The sequence below is a fragment of the Nuphar pumila genome, chromosome 4 (assembly GCF_984573655.1).
Source record: "Nuphar pumila chromosome 4, dmNupPumi1.hap1.1, whole genome shotgun sequence".
Classification (NCBI taxonomy): Eukaryota; Viridiplantae; Streptophyta; class Magnoliopsida; order Nymphaeales; family Nymphaeaceae; genus Nuphar; species Nuphar pumila.
Genome location: NC_143252.1, coordinates 113,857,489 through 113,875,130, shown reverse-complemented (window position 1 = coordinate 113,875,130; position 17,642 = coordinate 113,857,489). Strand labels below are relative to the sequence as shown.

The 17,642-nt window shown below is 38.4% G+C and overlaps 1 protein-coding gene and 1 non-coding gene across 2 annotated transcripts in view; one reads left to right on the top strand and one right to left on the bottom strand.

Annotated features, from left to right (window-relative positions):
* LOC149840667 (conserved oligomeric Golgi complex subunit 1-like) overlaps positions 1–3,803 on the bottom strand; it is a 32,372-nt gene extending 28,569 nt beyond the window's left edge. Inside the window, exon 1 of the mRNA XM_090003248.1 lies at positions 1,607–3,803. Within this exon, the coding sequence (XP_089859374.1) occupies positions 1,607–3,784 (2,178 nt within the window). The 5' untranslated portion in view covers positions 3,785–3,803. The remainder of the gene's footprint in view (positions 1–1,606) is intronic.
* A 12,064-nt stretch (positions 3,804–15,867) lies between these two features.
* On the top strand, positions 15,868–15,951 carry LOC149840666 (small nucleolar RNA SNORD36). The gene has a single exon (XR_016431694.1). It is a non-coding gene; the product is annotated as a small nucleolar RNA SNORD36 (small nucleolar RNA).
* Positions 15,952–17,642: the final 1,691 nt, after the last annotated feature.

Genomic DNA, 17,642 nt, shown 5'->3' with positions numbered 1-17,642 from the left:
TCGTTCAATGTTTTTTCCTCATTTCCTTCAAACTTAGTTAGCTTTAATTGTGGTTCCGAAATGGTCCCACATACGTAACCCCAAAGTTTTTTACCTTTGAGATTATTTTCCATAGCGGGCGCCCACATGTGGTAATTGGTCTCATCCAATTTGAATGCGAGATCGATTTTTGCATCTTTGTTGGCCATTTATAGAAAAAGAATTTTGAATACAAGAGAGAGGAGAGATATTACTTGTCAAGAGAGAATCTGATGAAGCCTATTCAACCAAGGCTCTGATACCATGAAATGAAGTGCCAAGTGAGAGAAGCGAAATCTCCAAGAGAGAGCACGGAAGCAAGCACATACACAAGAAGCCACTAATGGGCAAAATAAACCACAAAAAGTGGTCAAGCACACAAAGAAGTAAAAAAATATATTTCACTCATGAAATGCTTCATAAGAAGCTTAAGAAATACATGGGGCCATGCCCCTTATTTATACACAGCAAGGGACCCAAGGAGGGGCTCCCATAGAGTCGTTGGAGCCCCTCCAACGGTCATATTTATGACCGTTGGAGGGGTCCAACGACTCTATGTGGACCCCTCTCAAATAAATAAAAAAAAGAAAAAGTAAAAAGGAAAAAGGAAAAAGAATAAAAGGGAAAAAGAAAAGAAAGCATATCAATGATACGCGTGTACAAGTGAAATGACAGAATTACCCCTATCGGGTATTACAAAATAAATATATATATTTATATATGTAGATAGACACATAGACATATATATGATAATATATATGTGTATGTGTCGTAAATATATATATATATATATATACACACATCATATTTTAACATTGCATACCTTTTTTTTGGGTATTTTGTATAAACCCTAGTGGTTCTTGTGAGTGTGTACTATTTATGAACCTTTGTGGTTCGTGTGAGAGATCCTTTCTGAGTATCATTTGAAAATCCGATTGTGAACTTCATCTTCTTACAACCATCACTTGGTACATAGGGGAATGAAAGTAGCTTGTTGAATATCACCTAGGAGGGAGTGATAAGCCAATTGAGTTTTGCATTAGACTTAGTTTATACATCTAGATATATAAGTTTAAAGTTATGCTACAATTTGAAATTTACAACCCAATGGCAGCCAAAAGAATTTTCCCAAATTCATCGATAACTTTCCTATTTCCATAGGACAATAGTGATAAATTCTATTCTAGGTGAATAGCGTCATTGCTAGTTCCAAGTACCATTTTATGAAATAGTGTAATGGGACATTAGTCAAATAAGAAATGGAGTTGAAATTATGCCCTTAATATTTTGAAGAAAAATAATAAAATTTAGAACATCCTCCTATACAAGCAACATGGGATCAAACATGAAGAACTTGCACGAACATATGGATCAAATTTCAAACTAGAAAGTTAGACCGATTAAAATACAAACAGTTCCATCTTTAATGAGGATGGCAAAAAGAATAGTCTACATAAGCTACATCATAGATAAACAAAATATGAAGGCAAACTTTACAAACTGCAGAATGAAACATCATTGAAATAAAGATAAAGTACAAGACCCGGAAATTACAAATGAATGGAAAAAAAAAATAACTGCAACGTACCTTCAAGGCGGTAGTTGTGGACAATGTGTCATCTGTTTCAAGATCCTTGGCAAGAGACACAGACAACTCATCCGAGACCCATAATATCCAAAGCTTATGTGCCTTGACGCAAAGATCCCTCAAGGTCTTGCTGAGTTCTTCGAGTCTCGGATTTGCATTTTCATCCAATCCAAAAGCACTAAGACCAGCACGAGGAGATGAAAGGCTTTGCTTTCTAGGACTCTCGAGTATGGACTGCTCAAAAATCCCTCTGGACTGCCTTAAATTTGAAGATCCCTTGAGAAAGCTCTTAGCTTTTCCTTGACTCACCCACAATGTTGGGGACCCCAGAATCAATGGAATGTAACTCGAATGATTGCGGAGAGAAAAACAGAGCCGTCCAATGAGAAGTGATTTCTCGACAATAGTAGACAATTGCACCTTGCCCTTTACTTGGTCACCCACCTTATTGCCATATTTCTCATTCAAAGCAACAGAAAGCTGTCCAAGCTCCTCTTCAAGTTCTCTAACAATCGCTGCTACAGCATTGTAGCACTTCTCCTGAATAAAAGGTCCCAGCTCCTTCAATCTAGAAGCGGGTTTCTGCACTTCAGTGAAGCACAAGAGATCTTCCAAGATGTTCTTGCATCTATTATCCACTACATCTTTAATTTGACCAACTTCCAAACCAAAGTATGCATCAAGGCAAGCATGAAAGTCATTTTCGTCGTCCATCAACTTCATGGTACTCAATCCCAACTTCTTATTACTGGTCCTGTCAGCAAACCAAACACTGCAAGATGGCGAGTATTTGTTCAAACAATTCGCAGTCCCAACCACTCCGCGAAGCGCGTCCTTGATCTTAACATTCCTACCCAAATCCTCAAAAGTCAATTCAATAATTTCCTTCATCCTTCCAACAAATACTCGTTCAAACAGCTCATCCCACAGATTCTTGGGTTGCCCCAGAACAAGTCGGCAGATGCCTTCCCAAGGAGACTCGATCACCAAGCCGTAGTAACTTCTGAGCCACTCCAAGCTCCCCTCCAAGACTTCTTTACCATCCAATTTCGCTTTCACGTCCTTCTCGGCCGATGCCAAACCATCTCCGCTTCCGAAAGCCTCCACCAACCGACGTCTGCGATCACTCAAAACAGCGGAATTTACATCCACAGACACCGATCTGATCCACGACAAACAACTCTCCGAGATGAACTGTGGATCAAGCATGCCCATCACGGACTCAAGCCCCTCCCAATGCTGCTTCCAAGCCTTCGCCTCCTCCTCCGGGTCTGGAATCCCCCCGAACAACTGCGATCCCGGCGGGGCGCCCAAAACTTTCTTGTAAAACAACGGCAAATCGTTCGACGTGCGAAGAAAGAGCTCCCCGACCTGCCCGATCGTGACCTGAATTATGCCCACCACCTCGCAGAAAACCTTAGAAACAGCAGATTTTTGGGAATCGCCATCAACTGATTGCTCGCGCAGCGCGTGGGCGATCCACGACCTGCGCGAATCAAGGAACAGGGCAAGCACTTGCTCTGGACCAAGCTCATCGACGATGGAAATGGCAGAAAGCGCGTCGGCGAAGAACCCGGCGTTGCTATCCGTGCAACCGGCGGGATCGAACAGCCTCTCCCTGCTCCTCTGCGAAATCTGCCCTTTGAAGCTCTCGACCAACTGGAACTGGTGCTGAAGCAGAGGGAAATTAGCAAGGAACTCCCTGGCGGGCGATCCATCGATCTGGACGAGCAGGCCGTGGACCTTCCTGGCGCGGAGGTACCGGCCGGCGGCATCGAGGAACATGGATTCATCAAGAAACCCCCAAATGTTCTCTGGCGTGTCCACCAGGTACTTTATCCTGCAACCGATCCCGTAGAGCTTCTTCCTCCGCTCCTTGTAACCGATCTGGGCTGGATTGGGGGCAGCGCTGTGGTTCCCCTGATCGCCGGCGGAGAGGGAGTGGATGGCGAAGTCGATGCATCCAAGATTGGCGGAGATCGACTGGGAGGAGGCCTTCATGAGGAGGATGGAGTCGGCAGAGTGGATGAGGTCGCGGTAGCTCCGGCCGACGAGCTGCCTGAGTTCCTCCTGCTTGTTCTCGATCTCCTTCCTCGTCGACGCCTCCACCGACCGGATCTCGGAGATCGGCCTCCTCCGGAACAGCGTCTCGGCGTCATCGTCGACGTGCGCTCTCATGATCACGATGATCTGACGAGGGCGCGAGCGAGCAAGAAAGAGTGGTTTCTAAATTCTCAGTTGATCTTCATTTTATGTCACAAGGACACGTATAATAGAACACGAGACACGTTTTTATTATTTTTAGAAAATAAGCGGAATCAACCTTGTAGGGATGGATGGCAGTAGACCGGAAAAAGTGTACCTGGATCCTATAAGGATAACATGAACCAGACCTAGACCATAAATGATAAAATAATATTCTTTTACTTCTTTACATTGAAAATTTGTGGTTCTTAATCAAAAGTCTTGTAAAACCCGGGTCTGGTATGAAATTGCATGAACTATACTCAGCTCCATATACTAATTGGACCCTATGTGTCTAACCCTGGTTATGAAATTTTACAAACCATACTCAGCTCCATATAATAATGTACCGTGGTATACCTATCGAGGCAGTTGGCCCAGATGGTATACCTATCGAGGCTTGGAAATGCTTGGGAGAGAAAGGTTTAGAATGGTTGACAAATCTTTTTAACTTGATTTGGCGAACAAATAAGATGCCTAATGAGTGGAGGAAGAGTACTTTGGTGCCTTTATATAAGAATAAGGGTGATATACAAGATTGCACAAACTATCGTGGTATAAAACTCATGAGTCATACTATGAAACTTTGGGAGAGGGTGATTGAGTCTAGGTTGAGGAAGGTTGTCATGATATCGGAGAATCAATTTGGTTTTATGCCTGGAAGATCAACTATGGAAGCTATACATCTTCTTAGACAACTTATTGAAAGATATAGAGAGAGGAACAAAGATTTGCATATGGTTTTTATTGATTTAGAGAAGGCATACGATAGAGTACCTAGGGACGTTCTCTGGTGGACAATGATGAAGAAAGGTGTTTCTCTCAAGTACATTAGTATAATTAAAGATATGTATGAAGGAGTAGTAACCAATGTCCGCACTTGTGGAGGGGTGACAACCAATTTTCCGATAACGGTTGGGTTACATCAAGGATCTGCTTTAAGCCCTTTCCTATTTGCGATAGTGATGGATGAGCTTACGAGATCAATTCAAGAAAATGTACCGTGGTGTATGTTGTTTGCTGATGATATTGTTTTGATTGATGAGTCTAGAGCTGGGGTTAATGCTAAGTTAGAATTATGGAGACAGACATTGGAAGCTAGAGGTTTTAAGTTGAGTAAGAGTAAGACTGAATATATGGAATGTCGGTTTAGTAAGCAACGAAGTAGTGATGGGAGTGTAGTGAAGCTTGGTGAGCAAGATATACCGGTGAATGATTATTTCAAATATTTGGGATCCATCATTCAAAAGTATGGAGAAATTGATGGAGATGTAAATCATAGGATAAAGGTTGGGTGGATGAAATGGAAAAGTGCTACTGGAGTGCTGTGCGATCGTAGAATGCCATTGCGGTTGAAGGGAAAGTTTTATAGGACGACTATTAGACCCGCTTTACTATATGGTACGGAATGTTGGGCTGCCAAGAGACATCATATTCAAAAAATGAGTGTAGCTGAGATGCGGATGCTTAGATGGATGTGTGGAAATACAATAAAAGATAAGATTCGGAACGAAGAGATACGTAAGAAGGTAGGTGTTGCACCCATTGAAAATAAGATGCGAGAGAATCGTTTACGGTGGTTTGGACATATTCGGCGAAGGCCTAATGATGCTCCAGTTAGAAGGTTGGAGAAATGGGAAAATATATTAGTTAAAAGAGGTCGGGGTAGGCCTAGGAAGACTTGGATGGAGATGATAGGAAAGGATATGAATGCTTTGAACCTCACCGAGGACATGGCGTTGGATAGAAATGATTGGAGGAAAAGGATTCATGTGGAAGACCCAAAATGAATTTCTTTTTTGGTTCATATCGCTGACCCCAATTGTTTTGGGATGAAGGCGTAGTTGTTGTTGTTGTTTGTTGTATACTCAGCTCCATATAATAATTGGACCCTTTTGATCTGACCCAAGTTCTAATCGGACCTCCTTCTTTATTGCAAACCTATGTCTGCATCTTGGGGTGGTCATTTGGAATTTGGCAATCAGTCTTATTTTCTACACCGTCCTAAGGGGCTTCAAGGGACAAAATTTTGGGTATTTGCTTAATTCTAACTATGTTTTTTAGAAGTGTTTAAGACATCAAAAGTGCTTCCCCATGAGATATGGGAACCTAGCACAGTGCTAAATGAAATTTGAAATTGTGACCGCACACATGTGATCTATATGCTTGTTTTTATAAGAATCAGGTCTTGGAGCATTTGATTCCGCTGCATTGATAGGTTTTTATAAGGTTTCAAAAATCAATGGCTCATAATTTTCATAAATTTTTTAGACTCTCAATACCATTTCTCCATCCAAAATACATACCAAGTTCCGATTTTTAATAAATCAATCATGTTGAACACATCTATGGGGTTGAAATTGTGAAAAAAATATTAAAAATCCAATAGCATGTTTCATTTAGCACCGTAGCCATTTAGCAAGTTGGCATTCTGCCCGCCCTCACACATATAGTGCTATTGAAGGCACTGAATTATTGAGCTAGAAATCATAGATTCAGACTTCATCTACTCAATCTGACCACATATATGGTGCTATTGAATGCACTGAACTATTGAGCTAGAAATCATAGATTCAGACTTCATCGACTCAATCTGACCACATATCTATTCAATATGGTTTGTCTGCTAAAGGTCAAAGCTTGGATCGTGTTATTTTGATTGAAAATATAATTTTTTGAGTCATGAAATTTTAATATATTGTGAGCCTTTAATTTTTGAAACCCACAAATCCAAAAAATATGAAATAAGGTGATTTACTATCAATAGTTTTGTGCCTTCAAAATATTAACCCTATATATATATATAATGTTACAATCTATTGTACTTATAATCGTGTTGAAATCTCATGATGTGAGTTGTTTTTCTATACAATCCAACTTCATAGATGTGTTCAACATCCTCCATTTACTAGGAGTCAATTTTTGGATAATGTTTTGTTGACAAAAAGATGTTTTTATGAGTCAGAAAAAATTGATACATTGATGACCATTGATTCTTGGATTGCTGAAAAAACTTCTACAGGAAAGATTTTAGCAAAAAAAGGTTCTGCAACTTTGCTAAGTTAATTACAATCAACTTTACCAAATATATATATATATATATATAGAGAGAGAGAGAGGTGTTATAGTTAGGATACATTTTAGTTTAAGCTTTAATTAGGTCCTAAAGGCCCCCCTAGTTGGAACTCATGGGGGTAAGCTATTTTCACCAAGTATGACCTGTGGATGTCATGATGATCTAGGAGTCAACAATTTTGAATTGTATTGTTTTAATATAAAATTATGATTTTTTTAAGGATTAAAAATTCAGTATATTGTAAGCTATTGATTTTTTAACCCAAAAAATCTGACACACATTAAAAATAAAAAATTAAGGTTTTTCACCAGGGGTTTCCTTACCCGTGAGGAATCCATGAAGGTAGCGAACATTAGTCTTTTATAAAACGTGCTTTTGTTTATTTTTGTAAACAACAAAATAAAAATGCATTCAAACAGGCTCTTGTTTTTTCTTTGGTCTCAACAACTGGATATTGCAGGCTTCCAGTTGATAATACCTTGAGGTCTCCATTGCCAACTACAACTAGGGAATCCACTCAGCTTTAACCTTGATGCAATGGGTTTTGAATTCATGATGATCCTTCAGCTTGGTGCATTCACAGTTCACACCTGTCAGATGAGATGAGTGGAGTCATTGTGGGTGATTATTGGTTGTTTGATGTGACAGTCAGAAAAAATCACACTAAAAAATTGATTAGTACAAATGAAAATGAATAAGTCTAAATATGTGCTAGAAGAAAAAAAAATGGGAGATACCGTTCTTTTTTTTCAAGGCAAATTGGGGTTAGGCAGACCCCTACCATTTATACGATGATACCATTGAGATTTGAACTTGCAACTTCCCAACACAAGGTGACGTGTACTAGCTGGTCCTAAAAGACAAGCTGAGCCCCGGTTGGTAACCTACAGATGAAGATTTTGCTTGTAAGAAAACCAAAAGAAATGAAACAACGGAGGCCCATAAAACTTTAATGTCAAGACATGTTTGAACCACAAGAAGATGTACTGCTTTTGCAAAAAAGCTATTACTGAAAGTGATAGGTCTAGTGTAGAGTAGGGGTGGCAATTTCTGACACGACCCGCCAACCCGACCCGCCAACCCGACCCTATTGCCACCCCTAGTGTAGAGGATTTTCTTTCTTTTTTTTTTGAAGATATTCATATGCATGATGAAATTCATTGTTTAGAAGGTGGGAAAACATGTTACTCATGTGAGAAAGTTGAAGCTTAGAAGTTGTGATTGTTGACTAATTTGACAGGGTTCAAGAAAAAAACAGGCAAAAACAATCAAAGCTGACAATTACAATCACATTTTTACTTTTTCATATTCCACTAACCTTAAGAAATTAAGGTGATTGTGATTTACAATCACATGATCTAAGAATTAGAGAGCATTGCAAACATGACCTAGAATTCATAATTCTCTTGGTGGGCAAATGAACTCTTTGTAAATATGCACCTAGCCATTCGAAAATCTCAATTGTTAAAAAGTGGTTTGGTGTAGTGGGATGGGGTCTAGGCCGCCATGGGTGTTTAGGTTCAAATCCCATGAACATCACCCCTTGCGCAAGCCAAAGCATGGTGACTTCTTGGGGGAGAAGGGCAAACCCTTAGAGTTTTACATTGCCAAGACAACAATTGTAAGTACGGCAGGCAGAGCCAACGCGACTAGGTCTATGATCATGAGGTGGTGTGTGCCACTGTCCGTACTAATCAGATGCAGTCAACACCTGGGATGCTGAGTGTGGACGGCCACTCTAAATTCAGTTCAGCGTCATCCTGGTCCTGACGACAGTCCAGCGTGATGCCGAGTGCTGGACATTGGACGTTCCAATCTGATTTTTCTTGAAACTTTAATTATCAAACTGAAAAAGGTGTTAGAAAATATTTACCAAGTGCTCCACTTGTTTGGTAGGAGCCGCTAGTGCACGTCATCTTGTATTGGGACGTTCCAGGTTCAAAACTCAATAGTATAGTTGTATAATTGGTAGTAGGGATGACAGTGGACCGGGGCAGATGCGGAGGACAAGGTCTCCACCCCCCATCTCAAAATTTTGCCCTTTTACCCGCACTGGTTTTGGTTTTAACCTCGATCCCTGCCTTTCATGTCTTCCATCCCCAGTCCACGGTTATCTTTAAAGGAGGTTGAACCGTTGAAGGGTATTTGGGTGGGAGAACGCGTAAGTCCATCCCCGCCTCCATCCTCGTACGGGTTTTGAATTTAACCTCCATCCTGCCCTCCATTCCCGTTTCATGTCCTCCATCCCCGGTCCAAACGTGTGAGTCTCCTTTACTTCATGGTTTTTTGCACCCTCTAATCAAACGCACCCTAAATTTCTATACTTCATGGTCTTTTGCAAATACCATATAAGTCTCCTTTTTTGTAGTGTTTCATATACATTCTTGACATGGAGTATAGTTGTGTTTGGAATTTATGTTTTTCTCTTGTTCTTTTATGGGAAATGTTTATCATATTAGTTTTACTCATGGGAAAATTTTATTTAGAGGCCAATCTTTTGCTTATAACTTAAAAAATGGGCCATTCTTTTATAAAATTTTAAATATATGCCAAACTTTTTTTGTAGCGTAGCAAGGTGCTCCACCAAAAACTGAGGCGAGGTGTAAAGCGTAAGCCTTGATTTTTTTTTTGAAAACTTAAAAAAGTATATAAAAAAATATCTAAAATTATAAATAAATAAATACATGCTTTATTGATGAAGCAACAACCAACAAGAAATGAAAAATCTCAAATAAATACCAAAAAATATGAAATTAACATTAATGCAACAACTTGATCTACTTAAGTATGTAAGAAATAAAATGCGAGCATTCATTCAATAAAAAATAAACACTAACAACCAAATGCATAAAAAATTAACTTTATCTAATCCAATGAAAAACTATAAAAAATATCTAAAATTACAAATAAATAAAAAAATGTCTTCTTATTTTTCACGCCTTAGGCTGGCGCCTTCAACATCTATCACCTTGGAAGATGTGCTTTCTTTTTGGTTTCTTGACTTTTCGAAGATTGAAATGTACTCACTCATCCTCCTGTAAAAAGAAACATTAAACAGCTTGAACTCTTAATGATTCTTAATGATGGACGTCACTGCTTTTTCAGGAAAATAGAGACCTATATTTGTAATTAAAGACAAAATATTGGTCTCTAAATGGAATTTTCCCTTTATTCATTTGTTATTAAGGTTTTACCTCTTCTTAAGCCTTTCTCATTCATTTCTCAGTCCTTTATTTATTTTTTGGTCATTTTCCGGTTCCCATTTTACAAGCACCTAAAAAACTTTATTTCCCATTTCCTGTTTGTGTTAAGATATTTCTCATTTTCATTTTGGTTTGAGAGCAACAGGAAGGTTTTGCTTAGCATTGTTCTTGGTTCTACTGATATCACCCATTTGACTTTACCATCTCACAACATCCACCATCAATGCCACCATGATTATCTGTCCAGTAAAAGGCTCTATAGTTTGATGTTGTAAAGGTTTCTGTGTTCATATTTCTCATCTCTTGTTAGACAGAAACAATTGTCTTGCCTCAAATGGTTCTGGATTTGCAAGTAGGCTGATACTTTAGATGGGCAGGGCTAAAACTAGGTCAGATCCATATCCAACCCTGACCTCTCGACTCGATCTAGATGAATATGGGTTTATGTTCTATTCCGGTTGGATATGGGTCTTGGATTTAGGTTATGGAGGGCTACCTTAATGCTGTTCTGTCCCCAAGAAACGGTAGATGTGAGTTTGAGAATTAGCAATTCTCTTGTACCAAACACAAACACAACTGAGTAGACGGTTAGGAACACCAAGTTACGCAAAAGAACAGTAATGGAGATCATTTAACATATCCGAAGAACTATTTTTTACGTAAAATGAATCCTCAAATGATCAAAAAGTACCTTCCATTGATCCCGATCCAGGTGTCCTTAATGGGATCCAAAAGTCTCTTTGAAAAAATATCCAATAAAATTGAAACCATACAAAAGGATCCAAAAATTTCTCTCAAAAAATACACAAGGATCCAAAAATTAAGTTTGGTATATCATGTTCTTTGCTGCACAAAATTAAGGCACTTTTGGTGTTTAGGAAAAGCAACTTATAAGTAATAGGTCAGGGGGCCTGATGGACCAAGCTGACCGGGCCCGCCATGGGCCGTGTGACGCCCCTAGAATTCTCGATTTGTAAAATCCTTTGGATTTTTGGGTAAACTTTTTTTTTTTTGAAAATCAGTGCGCAAGTGCGGAAGTACCAAAAAGAAAAAACAAGCAGTGAATTTCGAGATGGGTCGCAGGAGTGAAACAACAAGGTTTTGAAACAACTTTTATTATCATTTACAAATAGTACATCCATTAGCGGGCCAGCCCTTGCATGTGTCTTTTGATGCTCTTCACGCATCGAATGAATTGTGCCTTAATTAGGCAGAAAGGATGAATTCAAGTAGTATTCCCTAAGAGCATCCAAGTGCCACCAGCGGGGGGCTCCGTTTGTCTGGTAGGAGCAGCTAGTGCATGTCACCTTGTGTTGGGACGTCGCAAGTTCAAAAACCCCAGCTTGTCTTTAAAAAAAAAAAGAGAGTATCTAAGTGCCATTCATCTTTAAAATGAATGGTATCAAAGGTTTCTTGGACAATTTTCTGTTTAAGGTTCTTGGACCTGATCTATTCTCCAAATGGACACCCTGCCACAAGATTGGTTAATTAGGTAATCTGACAAAGATGTAGATGACACTTGCTTTTAGGCACAATGCCAAGATAGACAGTGAATTAAAAAACATGACAAATCTGGTCAATTACATTTTTTATAGCGTTTGAAAAAATTGTGTGCCATTACTTTTTTATAGTTTTGCCTTTTTGTCGTTTGAAAAATTATGTGCCTTGCTCAAAACCACTGTTCTAAGTTTCTCCCCTGAAAACATCAAGCGAGTTGATAAAAACAAATCAGACACCATGTAAGTTCTCGCTGGAAAAAATCAGGTGCCATGTAAGTTATAACCTGAAAAAATCAGGTGCCATGTAAGTTCTTGTATGAAAAAAAAAACAAGCGTCACGATCGGACCATTTGCTTCGGACCATTAAGCAAATGGTTTCTACCAAAGCATCTAATTTTTCAGGCGACAAAAGGGCAAAAGTGCCAAGAAAAAATGTCTCCTTTAATTTTTTTATTAAATATAAATGTCGAGCTCTGATATCTCTTTGTTGTGGCCATATTTTAAGGACCACTCAGAGATACGAGATCCAAAATCAGAAGAGGAAATCAAATTGAAACCCTCCAATTCTTAAGCCTTTCAAGCTTGAGTTGGCATTTGAGATCAAAAGTCATCCGTAAAATGTGAAAATCTTGATACACAAAAGGAACAATTTAGTAAATTTTAATGTAACATATTTGTTGGATGTAGGAAGGAAAGGTGAGAGAATTCAAATGAAGAAAACTTGGGCTGTTTTTCTTTTTGGAAAAAAAAGGTTTGAACTTGATGATGTAGAATAGTCCCATATCTGAGTTTGTTGTGGGCTTTATAACTTACATGTAAACTTTTACACTTGTTCCTAAGAACAAGAGGATGGGATGACTACCACACACATGCGCGTGCATGCTCATCGAGCTGGGTCGGGTCGGATAATTAGCCCTTTATGATCATATCCAATCAAGATCAAAGTATCTTTTTGCACAAAGTTTCTGTGATTATTTGGATTTATTAATAGGTTATGAGAAATGATCGACTTCTCGGATTCCGTAACAGATCCCTTCCACGTTTTTGTAACCGTTCGTGGGTTATAAAAACATGGTTAGGGATGGGGTTATGCATAATATTTTGAGGAAGAAAGGTTCTGCATTTTCTCTCTCCTTAATGTTCTCTCTCTCTCTCTGTGTGTGTGTGTGTGTGTGTTTTTTTCCTAAATGAGCTTTTTGCAACAGCGGTTCAGAGAGGTTGTCTTTAAAGAACGATTCGTCGGAGTGCACCGATCCTGATCGTCGAGGCTATTGTATCCTGGGAGAATAACGCCGACCCATGTTTGCACTGTATGTGGGGACAAATCTTCTTTAAGGAGAGTATTTTAGTACGCTTTAGCCTGTTATACAATATTAACATGTTTTTGTTGTTTTTATTGTGTTATTTGCATCTTTTTGTTCATGTGTTGTTGTTTGGATTTTGATATTATGCGAAAATCGATATGCTTGCTTCTTGTTCCTGTTTTGATCGACTGTTAATCATGATTTTCATGTTGTTGTATATCCTGATTTATGTCATGATGTTGATTGTGAAACTGTGTGATCTGAAATATGATCCAACAATATTATCAATCTAAGTTTATGATAAATAGGTCCTTTTGTGTTTGTATTTTTTTTAAGAGAAATTTTAACGGCATTTTGAAAATTGTGCTTTAAGGGTAAAAAAACAAAGTATTGTTTTGTCAACCCTCATTTAACTAGGGTTAATGAAATTGCATTGATTTTTTTATAGTTGGCACCATTGTTTTCAGTATCTCTGCGAATCGGTTGATCCTATTGTATTCGATATGAAACAAGCTGATTCTGTTAATTTTTCTAATATTTTTAAAAGGGGTTTAAAATATTTTTTTAATATTTACTGCCACTGTCATCTGCTGGTTAAAATTGGTCGAGTCTCGGAATCGTTTTGAAAATTGATTCATGCCCGATACCGATTCTTTACACTGGTTGATCACTTGATAGGAAACCTGGGGTAGTTATATGTAAATTTTGAAATGTTAACTCGCACTTGATAAATACATGAAAACTTAGGTTTGGGGATTTTCTCGGCCAGGGATAATCTCACCATACTTAAAAAATTTGTTTTTTACAAGAAAATATTGGTGTATTTAAATTTTAAAATATGTAAAAATTGAATGAAAACTTACAATACAATATAAAAATATATAAAAAAATGTGAATGACGTGTTAATAATGCAATAATATAACGACAAAATCCCAATATTTTCAAAACAGACGATATCTTGAAAACAACATGATTTTTGGGGATTATATCATGCTTTGAAAGCATCTTGACAAAAATTGCAATATTCTTAAGATAGCTTCGATTTCAGAGAAAAGGTGCAGCAACCACCGTGGGGGTTGCCCGCATGGCCAGCAGGGTGGTTGTGAGGGTGCTGAAATGAAAGCACCGAGTCAAGCCCCACTGGTGCACGGGTGTGTCCGTTGCTTTCAAAGGTGGGACACGTAAGGCGGGGTGGTCGTGGGGCCCAACCCGGGGTTTTCCTCCATTGGGTATGGGTTCCTCATCATCAAAAGAAAACATTACATGGTTGCTATAAAAAATAAAAATTTAAGTATGACCACCAAACTTATCATGAAATTACTTATAACCGCCTGCATTCTCAAACTTTTAAGATAGATGGTTATTAAATTTTCTTTAAAAAAAATTTAAGATAGAAGGTTAGCCATACATAGCCTTTGAAATAATACAAAAGGTCCTTGAATAAAATAGTAATGATAGGGTGCTCTAGGATCACCTACTTCATCATCTATACGGTTGGATTATTTTCAATCCAACGGTTTAGAAGAGGTTATAATTTTTATGCTTGCCTTCTTTTAATAGCTCCCAAAAAGTGAATGAAGAAAGGGAAGGCAGCATTAATTTTGATGATTTTCAATTATTAGTAACATCTCAAAACTAAATGAGACAGGTTGTGAGTAATGGTGGTCAGGCTCCAAAGCTAAAAAATAAATGTGACAATGTATCCATTCATATAAATGAGACTTATTAATTTTCTCTCTCATAATTATTATGCATCAATATTCGATTGGACAATGTATCCATTCATATATATATATATATATATATATATATATATATATATATATATGAAAGAGGGAAAGCCCATGATGCATGCCTGCATGCATTCATGTTTATCATCCATGCATGTTATGTATTCATGCCATTCATCCACATGCATGAAATATGGATGAGAGACAGCAACTCATTGATTTTATCTCCCACACTCTCCTCCCTCGTTTATTTTTTTGAAAATCGTTAATAATGAACTCATTTATGTTTCGTAATAATGGTAAAAGACTCGGATTTTCAAACCTCCTTGAAACCCATCTAGACGGCTGATTTCGAACTTGCAACGTCCCAACACAAGGTGACGTGCACTAGCTGCTCCTACCACCAGTCAAGCGGAGCACCTTGGCTGCTCACAAGGCTCCGCTTCTTTGAATAGCGGCAACTTGTCAATGTTACCAAGTTGACCGGACGTCATGAATTCGAAACCAAGTGTAATCTGTAAAGGGAAGGAGAACCTCAAGAGTTTTACCAGCAGCTGAAGGCCTCTGCTAATACACAGTCCATGACAGACGTATTTCTATCAATTGGCTTCATGGACTCCTCGTTGGTTCAGACCGTTGTTGTCAGTATGGATGTCAATCGATTTCAATCGGCCCATTCATATCGTATCATCAAAAAAAATCGATTGATACGATACGAATTAAAATCAATACCTTTAGTCAGATCTATGTTTGGGTTCAGATCTGATCTGATCCATTTGCATATACAAGACTTGATATCAGACTTCTTTTAGCGGGTCCAGTATTACCACACATACTTGGACCCCAAAATCAACTTTGCATCATCGGATCTCATTTGTATCTTGTATTCGGATATTGGACTCTATCCATCTCGTATCTGATCCATTTGCAGCCCTAGTCACCCCCCTCTGTGCATATAAAAGCATAAGGGGCTTAGGGTTGGGGGGGGGGGGATGAGATGAGGTTTTGGGGTTTCTTTGCGCCTCTTTCTTTCTTGGCTCTCTCTCCTTTCTTCATCTGTATTTATGCGATATTTTTCACCCTTTTTTTCTAATGTCATCTTCTTCGTTGCAGGCCCTGTCTGGATCTGATGATTCTTCTTGTGTTTTTGTCTTCTTTTTTTATTGTTTTCCAGTTTTCATTTGGTTGAGTGGTGTCTCATTGGGAGCAGGTGATGAAGTTTTGTGTAAATTGACATGAGGCTCTCGATGATGTCTGAAAATATCGAGCTTTTTAAAACTGATGCTCTCGAAGATCCCCGTTTGGTTCTGATTTTCATTTTTCTCATTGTGTTCTCTTCTTTTCATTCTGCAGTTTCCTCTGGGAACTTTTTCGGGGTTTTTATCTGTTTTTTTTTTCTTTTCTAGATTTTGTTTGTTCTCGATTTTGGGGGAGTCGTGTTCAGATGAGGATCGGATTCAATCCAACGCCTAGTTAATAAGCTGAGGATAAAACATGAATTCTACTGATGAACCGACCGAATTTGCGATTGTGGCCCTTTTTTCTCTCTTTATATTTATCATTGATTATTTACTGAATAATTTTTTTTTTTATTTTGATGCAAATTCTTATTTTATTTATCAAGTCAAAACCCCTGCTTGTGATGCTATCATTTTCCAAAGTGATGTTTTACATGTAATCGTAAAGAGACATGCGGAGGGAGGGTCAGTAAGTAGATTTGTATTACAAGAGAGCCTTCTGATCAAGCAGCAGGCACTTTCAAAATTTTAGAAAGCGGAAAGCATGAGATGACTTAGAAATCTTTTGGTAAGCTAACAGGAAGCAACCTAAGAAGCGAGGGAAAACCGAAAAAAAGAGAAAAAATAAAAATACGAAACAAATTTTAAAAAAAAAGGAAGAAGCCAGGGGGAATTGCGTTTCCCTTTTTGAGAAGCATGTTTCTCAAAAATGGGAAAAATAAGCTTTTTAAAAATAAAAAAATGTGCTTTTCCAAACAAATTTTGTGCTTTCCAATTCATTTTGGAAGCCCAATGTTTCATGTGTTTCCGATAACTCTAGGCCAAACACCTCAAAACAGGTAGCCTAAAGGTGTGTTTGGATTGATGGAGTTGGGTGTAATCAGAATCCAATTACTATTAATCAAAACTCTTCTATAAAAAACAGAAGGGGAATTTTGATGGGGCGAGGCCCCATTTTCTCCCGATCCACTGCCATCCCTACACGGGAGGCTGAAAATAGGTACGTGATCTGAATGGTCTCTTGAACTCACCGTCTGGGTCTTCTAATCTGTGTCATGGGTAGAGTGCGGAACAGACACAAATTCATGAATTTTATTAAAATCAGGACAACAGGTTTTTAATATTTAATATATTTTGTATAAAATTCTTTTTTATTAAAAATATTAAGGACTTGTGCACCCACCCATTGAAAGGCAACAAGTCACCTTCCCCTAAAAGAGGTGCCCGTGATAGAAAGTGTTTCCCTATGGAGGGAGGTGTGACACCCTGGTTTCATAAGAAAATAAGTCGATCCCGCCATCTCTTCTCTCACAGGAGTTTCACTTTACATGAGAAAAAAAAACTATTTCATAAGAAAGAGGCAGAAACAAAAGCCTCCGACGTATGTTCGTGTGCCGAGGAAGATGGCCATCTTGGGCTGAGGCATGGGAAAAAACCCATCAATATTTTTTTGGGGAAATTTCTCAGGGACCAACATTTTCCCCTAATTTCAAATATGGGTTAAAGTTTCTCTGAAAACGGTCAAATAGCTAGGTCAACATCTATCATTTTGAATTTTGTTTTCATATTATCCTTTGAAAATTTTAAAATATTCGTTCATTTTGATAAGAAGATAAAAAGTAAACCGCTTGAACTCTTAATGATAAATGTCACTGTGTTGCAATTTGGGTTGTGATATAACCTGAGTTAACTAGGTGTGGGCATCAGGCTGGCCCGCCCCAGACCAAGCCCATTTAGAGTT